We start from the raw sequence: 10,000 nt of genomic DNA on the forward strand, positions 1-10,000 counted from the left end.
TCCTGTATTTTGATGTGTGTTCTTTTTTGGGCAGGGTAGACAGAGTAGGTGAGTACAGGCAGGGTAGACAGAGCAGGTGAGTACAGGCAGGGTAGACAGAGCAGGTGAGTACAGGCAGGGTAGACAGAGTAGGTGAGTACAGGCAGGGTAGACCGAGCAGGTGAGTACAGGCAGGGTAGACAGAGTAGGTGAGTACAGGTAGGCTAGACGGAGCAGGTGAGTACAGGCAGGGTTAGACAGAGTAGGTGAGTACAGGTGGGGTAGACAGAGCAGGTGAGTACAGGTAGGGTAGACAGAGCAGGTGAGTACAGGTGGGTTAGACAGAGCAGGTGAGTACAGGTAGGCTAGACAGAGCAGGTGAGTACAGGTGGGCTAGACAGAGCAGGTGAGTACAGGTAGGCTAGACAGAGCAGGTGAGTACAGGTGGGCTAGACAGAGCAGGTGAGTACAGGTAGGCTAGACAGAGCAGGTGAGTACAGGTAGGCTAGACAGAGCAGGTGAGTACAGGTAGGCTAGACGGAGCAGGTGAGTACAGGCAGGGTTAGACAGAGCAGGTGAGTACAGGTGGGCTAGACAGAGCAGGTGAGTACAGGCAGGGTTAGACAGAGCAGGTGAGTACAGGCAGGGTTAGACAGAGCAGGTGAGTACAGGTGGGCTAGACAGAGCAGGTGAGTACAGGTAGGCTAGACAGAGCAGGTGAGTACAGGCAGGGTTAGACAGAGCAGGTGAGTACAGGCAGGGTTAGACAGAGCAGGTGAGTACAGGTGGGGTAGACAGAGCAGGTTAGTACAGGTGGGCTAGACAGAGCAGGTGAGTACAGGTAGGCTAGACAGAGCAGGTGAGTACAGGTAGGCTAGACAGAGCAGGTGAGTACAGGTGGGTTAGACAGAGCAGGTGAGTACAGAGAGGGTTAGACAGAGCAGGTGAGTACAGGTGGGGTAGACAGAGCAGGTGAGTACAGGCAGGGTTAGACAGAGCAGGTGAGTACAGGTGGGCTAGACAGAGCAGGTGAGAACAGGTAGGCTAGACAGAGCAGGTGAGTACAGGCAGGGTTAGACAGAGCAGGTGAGTACAGGCAGGGTTAGACAGAGCAGGTGAGTACAGGTGGGCTAGACAGAGCAGGTGAGTACAGGTAGGCTAGACAGAGCAGGTGAGTACAGGCAGGGTTAGACAGAGCAGGTGAGTACAGGTGGGCTAGACAGAGCAGGTGAGTACAGGCAGGGTTAGACAGAGCAGGTGAGTACAGGCAGGGTTAGACAGAGCAGGTGAGTACAGGTGGGCTAGACAGAGCAGGTGAGTACAGGCAGGGTTAGACAGAGCAGGTGAGTACAGGCAGGGTTAGACAGAGCAGGTGAGTACAGGTGGGCTAGACAGAGCAGGTGAGTACAGGCAGGGTTAGACAGAGCAGGTGAGTACAGGTGGGCTAGACAGAGCAGGTGAGTACAGGTAGGGTTAGACAGAGCAGGTGAGTACAGGTAGGCTAGACAGAGCAGGTGAGTACAGGTGGGCTAGACAGAGCAGGTGAGTACAGGTAGGCTAGACAGAGCAGGTGAGTACAGGCAGGGTTAGACAGAGCAGGTGAGTACAGGCAGGGTTAGACAGAGCAGGTGAGTACAGGTGGGCTAGACAGAGCAGGTGAGTACAGGTAGGGTTAGACAGAGCAGGTGAGTACAGGTAGGGTTAGACAGAGCAGGTGAGTACAGGTAGGCTAGACAGAGCAGGTGAGTACAGGTAGGGTTAGACAGAGCAGGTGAGTACAGGCAGGGTTAGACAGAGCAGGTGAGTACAGGTGGGCTAGACAGAGCAGGTGAGTACAGGTAGGGTTAGACAGAGCAGGTGAGTACAGGTAGGGTTAGACAGAGCAGGTGATTACAGGTAGGGTTAGACAGAGCAGGTGAGTACAGGTAGGGTTAGACAGAGCAGGTGAGTACAGATAGGCTAGACAGAGCAGGTGAGTACAGGCAGGGTTAGACAGAGCAGGTGAGTACAGGTAGGCTAGACAGAGCAGGTGAGTACAGGTAGGGTAGACGGGGCAGGTGAGTACAGGTGGGTTAGACAGAGCAGGTGAGTACAGGTGGGGTAGACAGAGCAGGTGAGTACAGGTGGGGTAGACAGAGCAGGTGAGTACAGGTGGGCTAGACAGAGCAGGTGAGTACAGGCAGGGTTAGACAGAGCAGGTGAGTACAGGCAGGGTTAGACAGAGCAGGTGAGTACAGGTGGGCTAGACAGAGCAGGTGAGTACAGGCAGGGTTAGACAGAGCAGGTGAGTACAGGTGGGCTAGACAGAGCAGGTGAGTACAGGTGGGCTAGACAGAGCAGGTGAGTACAGGCAGGGTTAGACAGAGCAGGTGAGTACAGGTGGGGTAGACAGAGCAGGTGAGTACAGGTAGGCTAGACAGAGCAGGTGAGTACAGGCATGGTTAGACAAAGCAGGTGAGTACAGGTGGGCTAGACAGAGCAGGTGAGTACAGGTGGGCTAGACAGAGCAGGTGAGTACAGGCAGGGTTAGACAGAGCAGGTGAGTACAGGTGGGGTAGACAGAGCAGGTGAGTACAGGTGGGGTTAGACAGAGCAGGTGAGTACAGGTAGGCTAGACAGAGCAGGTGAGTACAGGCAGGGTTAGACAGAGCAGGTGAGTACAGGTAGGCTAGACAGAGCAGGTGAGTACAGGTAGGCTAGACAGAGCAGGTGAGTACAGGCAGGTTAGACAGAGCAGGTGAGTACAGGTGGGGTAGACAGAGCAGGTGAGTACAGGTGGGGTAGACAGAGCAGGTGAGTACAGGTAGGCTAGACAGAGCAGGTGAGTACAGGTGGGTTAGACAGAGCAGGTGAGTACAGGTGGGGTAGACAGAGCAGGTGAGTACAGGTGGGGTTAGACAGAGCAGGTGAGTACAGGTGGGGTAGACAGAGCAGGTGAGTACAGGTGGGCTAGACAGAGCAGGTGAGTACAGGTGGGCTAGACAGAGCAGGTGAGTACAGGTAGGCTAGACAGAGCAGGTGAGTACAGGCAGGTTAGACAGAGCAGGTGAGTACAGGCAGGGTTAGACGGAGCAGGTGAGTACAGGTGGGCTAGACAGAGCAGGTGAGTACAGGTAGGCTAGACAGAGCAGGTGAGTACAGGTGGGGTAGACAGAGCAGGTGAGTACAGGTAGGCTAGACAGAGCAGGTGAGTACAGGCAGGGTTAGACAGAGCAGGTGAGTACAGGCAGGGTTAGACAGAGCAGGTGAGTACAGGTGGGGTAGACAGAGCAGGTGAGTACAGGTAGGCTAGACAGAGCAGGTGAGTACAGGCAGGGTTAGACAGAGCAGGTGAGTACAGGCAGGGGTAGACAGAGCAGGTGAGTACAGGTGGGCTAGACAGAGCAGGTGAGTACAGGCAGGGTTAGACAGAGCAGGTGAGTACAGGTAGGCTAGACAGAGCAGGTGAGTACAGGTAGGGTTAGACAGAGCAGGTGAGTACAGGTGGGCTAGACAGAGCAGGTGAGTACAGGTAGGCTAGACAGAGCAGGTGAGTACAGGCAGGGTTAGACAGAGCAGGTGAGTACAGGTAGGGCTAGACAGAGCAGGTGAGTACAGGTGGGCTAGACAGAGCAGGTGAGTACAGGTAGGGGTAGACAGAGCAGGTGAGTACAGGTAGGCTAGACAGAGCAGGTGAGTACAGGTGGGCTAGACAGAGCAGGTGAGTACAGGCAGGGTAGACAGAGCAGGTGAGTACAGGTAGGGGTAGACAGAGCAGGTGAGTACAGGTAGGGGTAGACAGATCAGGTGAGTACAGGCAGGGGTAGACAGAGCAGGTGAGTACAGGTAGGCTAGACAGAGCAGGTGAGTACAGGTAGGCTAGACAGAGCAGGTGAGTACAGGCAGGGTTAGATAGAGCAGGTGAGTACAGGTGGGGTAGACAGAGCAGGTGAGTACAGGTGGGGTAGACAGAGCAGGTGAGTACAGGTAGGCTAGACAGAGCAGGTGAGTACAGGTGGGTTAGACAGAGTAGGTGAGTACAGGTGGGGTAGACAGAGCAGGTGAGTACAGGTGGGGTTAGACAGAGCAGGTGAGTACAGGTGGGGTAGACAGAGCAGGTGAGTACAGGTGGGCTAGACAGAGCAGGTGAGTACAGGTAGGCTAGACAGAGCAGGTGAGTACAGGCAGGTTAGACAGAGCAGGTGAGTACAGGCAGGGTTAGACGGAGCAGGTGAGTACAGGTGGGCTAGACAGAGCAGGTGAGTACAGGTAGGCTAGACAGAGCAGGTGAGTACAGGTGGGGTAGACAGAGCAGGTGAGTACAGGTAGGCTAGACAGAGCAGGTGAGTACAGGCAGGGTTAGACAGAGCAGGTGAGTACAGGCAGGGTTAGACAGAGCAGGTGAGTACAGGCAGGGGTAGACAGAGCAGGTGAGTACAGGTGGGCTAGACAGAGCAGGTGAGTACAGGTAGGCTAGACAGAGCAGGTGAGTACAGGTAGGGTTAGACAGAGCAGGTGAGTACAGGTGGGCTAGACAGAGCAGGTGAGTACAGGTAGGCTAGACAGAGCAGGTGAGTACAGGCAGGGTTAGACAGAGCAGGTGAGTACAGGTAGGGCTAGACAGAGCAGGTGAGTACAGGTGGGCTAGACAGAGCAGGTGAGTACAGGCAGGGTTAGACAGATCAGGTGAGTACAGGTAGGGGTAGACAGAGCAGGTGAGTACAGGTAGGCTAGACAGAGCAGGTGAGTACAGGTGGGCTAGACAGAGCAGGTGAGTACAGGCAGGGTAGACAGAGCAGGTGAGTACAGGTAGGGGTAGACAGAGCAGGTGAGTACAGGTAGGGGTAGACAGATCAGGTGAGTACAGGCAGGGGTAGACAGAGCAGGTGAGTACAGGTAGGCTAGACAGAGCAGGTGAGTACAGGTAGGCTAGACAGAGCAGGTGAGTACAGGCAGGTTTAGACAGAGCAGGTGAGTACAGGTGGGCTAGACAGAGCAGGTGAGTACAGGCAGGGTTAGACAGAGCAGGTGAGTACAGGTAGGGTAGACAGAGCAGGTGAGTACAGGCAGGGTTAGACAGAGCAGGTGAGTACAGGTGGGCTAGACAGAGCAGGTGAGTACAGGCAGGGTTAGACAGAGTAGGTGAGTACAGGTGGGTTAGACGGAGCAGGTGAGTACAGGTAGGCTAGACAGAGCAGGTGAGTACAGGCAGGGTTAGACAGAGCAGGTGAGTACAGGTGGGCTAGACAGAGCAGGTGAGTACAGGTGGGCTAGACAGAGCAGGTGAGTACAGGTAGGGTAGACAGAGCAGGTGAGTACAGGCAGGGTTAGACGGAGCAGGTGAGTACAGGTGGGCTAGACAGAGCAGGTGAGTACAGGCAGGGTTAGACAGAGTAGGTGAGTACAGGTGGGTTAGACGGAGCAGGTGAGTACAGGTAGGCTAGACAGAGCAGGTGAGTACAGGTAGGGTTAGACAGAGCAGGTGAGTACAGGTGGGTTAGACAGAGCAGGTGAGTACAGGTGGTTAGACAGAGCAGGTGAGTACAGGTAGGCTAGACACAGCAGGTGAGTACAGGTAGGGTTAGACAGAGCAGGTGAGTACAGGTGGGCTAGACAGAGCAGGTGAGTACAGGCAGGTTTAGACAGAGCAGGTGAGTACAGGTAGGCTAGACAGAGCAGGTGAGTACAGGCAGGGTTAGACAGAGCAGGTGAGTACAGGTGGGCTAGACAGAGCAGGTGAGTACAGGTGGGCTAGACAGAGCAGGTGAGTACAGGCAGGTTAGACAGAGCAGGTGAGTACAGGTAGGGGTAGACAGATCAGGTGAGTACAGGTGGGCTAGACAGAGCTTTTTTTGGTGGTTGCGTCCCTGTTCCACCCCTTTATGTTAATTTAGTCATATATGCAAATGTTCCATATGTAAATGAGGCGCATATCATTTCCTTCATTTTAACACAAAGTCTCAAAAGATTCCTGATACCATTAGAACATGATTATATGAGTCCGTTCTAAGAAGAAAGAAAAAAATTACATTTCACAATAAATGAAATACCTGAATTCCCACATAAATACATTATTTGTCCGTGCCAATAAATTCACTCAATATTTGATGGATTATAAAAATTCAAAAAGTTTGGAATATCTTCATCCATTGTCCAACTGTTGCATTTATTAGAATCATTTTCTAAATGTTTTAACACTTTTGATGACTGTTGCTACACGCACACACGCACACACACACGCACGCACACACGCGCACGCACGCACGCACGCACGCACGCACGCACGCACGCACACACACACACACACACACACACACACACACACACACACACACACTAGAAAGAAACAAAAAACTAACTCGAAGAATTTTCACAAATATTTGTTTTTCTTTAACTCTGCTAAACAGACCCTTCTACAACTATAAATGTTACGTTACAGTCAGAAACATGAGATGGGTATTGTCCTCTGTTAGTTCCTTCTCCTGTAGACTGGAGACGTATTGGGGCTGAGGGGCGACTGGAGACGTATTGGGGCTGAGGGGCGACTGGAGACGTATTGGGGCTGAGGGGCGACTGTAGACGTATTGGGGCTGAGGGGCGACTGTAGACGTATTGGGGCTGAGGGGCGACTGGAGACGTATTGGGGCTGAGGGGCGACTGTAGACGTATTGGGGCTGAGGGGCGACTGGAGACGTATTGGGGCTGAGGGGCGACTGTAGACGTATTGAGGCTGAGGGGCGACTGGAGACGTATTGGGGCTGAGGGGCGACTGGAGACGTATTGGGGCTGAGGGGCGACTGGAGACGTATTGGGGCTGAGGGGCGACTGTAGACGTATTGGGGCTGAGGGGCGACTGTAGACGTATTGGGGCTGAGGGGCGACTGTAGACGTATTGGGGCTGAGGGGCGACTGAGAGGCCTGACTCTAAACAGCGGTTAGATCTGGACTTTTAAACAGTGGAAAACACGATTGTTTCCTTTCTTTCACGGGCTGCAAGGCTTTGATCCCAGAGGACTCTGGGTAATAACAGGCCCGGGATAATGACTGACAAAAACAGCTTCATACGCTGCCGCCGTCGCAATGCATGCTGGGTACTCAGAGGTGCCCCAACAGCAGCATCTGTCTCTCTATCCAACGTCAACGCTTCTCTCTCTCTCTCTCCCTCTCTCTCTCTTTGTCTCTCTCTCTCTCTCCCGCTCTCTGTCTCTCTCTCTCTCCCCCTCCTCCTCTCTATGTCTCTCTGTGTTGAGGTCTTGTAGAAACAGTAAATGTGGCCAGACTAGTTTGTCTCTACACCTGTTTGATGTCGTGCCAGAAGAGTCTTTGTGTTTCTACTACATCTTTACCGTATGCCCGAGTCAGCCAGCCAGAGTGTGTGAGATGTTGACACTCTGCCAGCTGTTCTGTCAGCTCTGATTATGTTGGTTTCATCTCACCAGTGTCACACTTTATTCTCAACACTAAACACTATTCTCAACACTAATCTCTAGTGGACAGACTGACACATTTTAGTTCTGAGTTTCTCTTCTGTGTAGACCTGTAGTTTACAGTTCTGGGTTTATCTCTGTGTAGACCTGTAGTTTACAGTTCTGGGTTTATCTCTGTGTAGACCTGTAGTTTACAGTTCTGGGTTTATCTCTGTGTTGACCTGTAGTTTACAGTTCTGGGGTTTTCTCCTCTGTGTAGACCTGTAGTTTACAGTTCTGGGTTTATCTCTGTGTAGACCTGTAGTTTACAGTTCTGGGTTTATCTCTGTGTAGACCTGTAGTTTACAGTTCTGGGTTTATCTCCTCTGTGTAGACCTGTAGTTTACAGTTCTGGGTTTATCTCCTCTGCGTAGACCTGTAGTTTACAGTTCTGGGTTTATCTCTGTGTAGACCTGTAGTTTACAGTTCTGGGGTTTTCTCCTCTGTGTAGACCTGTAGTTTACAGTTCTGGGTTTATCTCCTCTGCGTAGACCTGTAGTTTACAGTTCTGGGTTTATCTCTGTGTAGACCTGTAGTTTACAGTTCTGGGTTTATCTCTGTGTAGACCTGTAGTTTACAGTTCTGGGTTTATCTCTGTGTAGACCTGTAGTTTACAGTTCTGGGTTTATCTCTGTGTAGACCTGTAGTTTACAGTTATGGGTTTATCTCCTCTGTGTAGACCTGTAGTTTACAGTTCTGGGCTTATCTCTGTGTAGACCTGTAGTTTACAGTTCTGGGGTTTTCTCCTCTGTGTAGACCTGTAGTTTACAGTTCTGGGTTTATCTCTGTGTAGACCTGTAGTTTACAGTTCTGGGTTTATCTCTGTGTAGACCTGTAGTTTACAGTTCTGGGTTTATCTCTGTGTAGACCTGTAGTTTACAGTTCTGGGTTTATCTCTGTGTAGACCTGTAGTTTACAGTTCTGGGTTTATCTCCTCTGTGTAGACCTGTAGTTTACAGTTCTGGGTTTATCTCTGTGTAGACCTGTAGTTTACAGTTCTGGGTTTATCTCTGTGTAGACCTGTAGTTTACAGTTCTGGGTTTATCTCCTCTGTGTAGACCTGTAGTTTACAGTTCTGGGTTTATCTCTGTGTAGACCTGTAGTTTACAGTTCTGGGTTTATCTCCTCTGTGTAGACCTGTAGTTTACAGTTCTGGGCTTATCTCTGTGTAGACCTGTAGTTTACAGTTCTGGGTTTATCTCTGTGTAGACCTGTAGTTTACAGTTCTGGGGTTTTCTCCTCTGTGTAGACCTGTAGTTTACAGTTCTGGGTTTATCTCTGTGTAGACCTGTAGTTTACAGTTCTGGGTTTATCTCTGTGTAGACCTGTAGTTTACAGTTCTGGGTTTATCTCTGTGTAGACCTGTAGTTTACAGTTCTGGGTTTATCTCTGTGTAGACCTGTAGTTTACAGTTCTGGGTTTATCTCCTCTGTGTAGACCTGTAGTTTACAGTTCTGGGTTTATCTCCTCTGTGTAGACCTGTAGTTTACAGTTCTGGGTTTATCTCTGTGTAGACCTGTAGTTTACAGTTCTGGGTTTATCTCCTCTGTGTAGACCTGTAGTTTACAGTTCTGGGTTTATCTCTGTGTAGACCTGTAGTTTACAGTTCTGGGTTTATCTCTGTGTAGACCTGTAGTTTACAGTTCTGGGTTTATCTCCTCTGCGTAGACCTGTAGTTTACAGTTCTGGGTTTATCTCTGTGTAGACCTGTAGTTTACAGTTCTGGGTTTATCTCCTCTGCGTAGACCTGTAGTTTACAGTTCTGGGTTTATCTCTGTGTAGACCTGTAGTTTACAGTTCTGGGTTTATCTCCTCTGTGTTGACCTGTACTTTACAGTTCTGGGTTTATCTCTGTGTTGACCTGTAGTTTACAGTAGTTGACCTCTAACTGTGTCCTAGTGAGAGTAGAACAGAACAGAACAGAGTAGAACAGAACAGAGTAGAACAGAACAGAGTAGAACAGAACAGAACAGAGTAGAACAGAACAGAGTAGAACAGAACAGAACAGAGTAGAACAGAACAGAGTAGAACAGAACAGAGTAGAACAGAACAGAGTAGAACAGAACAGAGTAGAACAGAACAGAGTAGAACAGAACAGAGTAGAACAGAACAGAACAGAACAGAGTAGAACAGAACAGAGTAGAGTAGAGCAAAACAGAACAGAGTAGAACAGAACAGAGTAGAACAGAACAGAGTAGAACAGAACAGAACAGAGTAGAACAGAACAGAACAGAGTAGAACAGAACAGAGTAGAACAGAGTAGAACAGAACAGAGTAGAACAGAGTAGAACAGAACAGAACAAATTAGAACAGAGCAGAACAGAACAGAGCAGAACAGAACAGAGTAGAACAGAACAGAACAGAGTAGAACAGAGTAGAACAGAACAGAGTAGAACAGAACAGAGTAGAGCAGAACAGAACAGAGCAGAACAGAACAGAGCAGAACAGAGTAGAGCAGAACAGAACAGAACAGAGTAGAACAGAACAGAGTAGAACAGAACAGAACAGAACAGAGTAGAACAGAACAGAACAGAACAGAACAGAGTAGAACAGAACAGAACAGAACAGAACAGAGT

The 10,000-nt window shown here is 50.2% G+C and overlaps 1 protein-coding gene across 6 annotated transcripts in view; it reads left to right on the forward strand.

Annotated features, from left to right (window-relative positions):
* The window catches only part of LOC129825591 (runt-related transcription factor 2-like), a 237,786-nt gene that overhangs the window by 216,867 nt on the left and 10,919 nt on the right, over window positions 1-10,000 (forward strand). The window contains exon 6 of one of the 6 annotated variants that reach the window (XM_055885797.1): window positions 3,040-3,064. The exons of the other annotated variants lie outside the window; for them this stretch is intronic. Within the exon in view, the coding sequence (XP_055741772.1) occupies window positions 3,040-3,064 (25 nt within the window). The remainder of the gene's footprint in view (window positions 1-3,039; window positions 3,065-10,000) is intronic. 6 annotated transcript variants of the gene reach the window in all.

This window comes from Salvelinus fontinalis, chromosome 27, assembly GCF_029448725.1.
Source record: "Salvelinus fontinalis isolate EN_2023a chromosome 27, ASM2944872v1, whole genome shotgun sequence".
In the NCBI taxonomy this organism is placed as follows: domain Eukaryota; kingdom Metazoa; phylum Chordata; class Actinopteri; order Salmoniformes; family Salmonidae; genus Salvelinus; species Salvelinus fontinalis.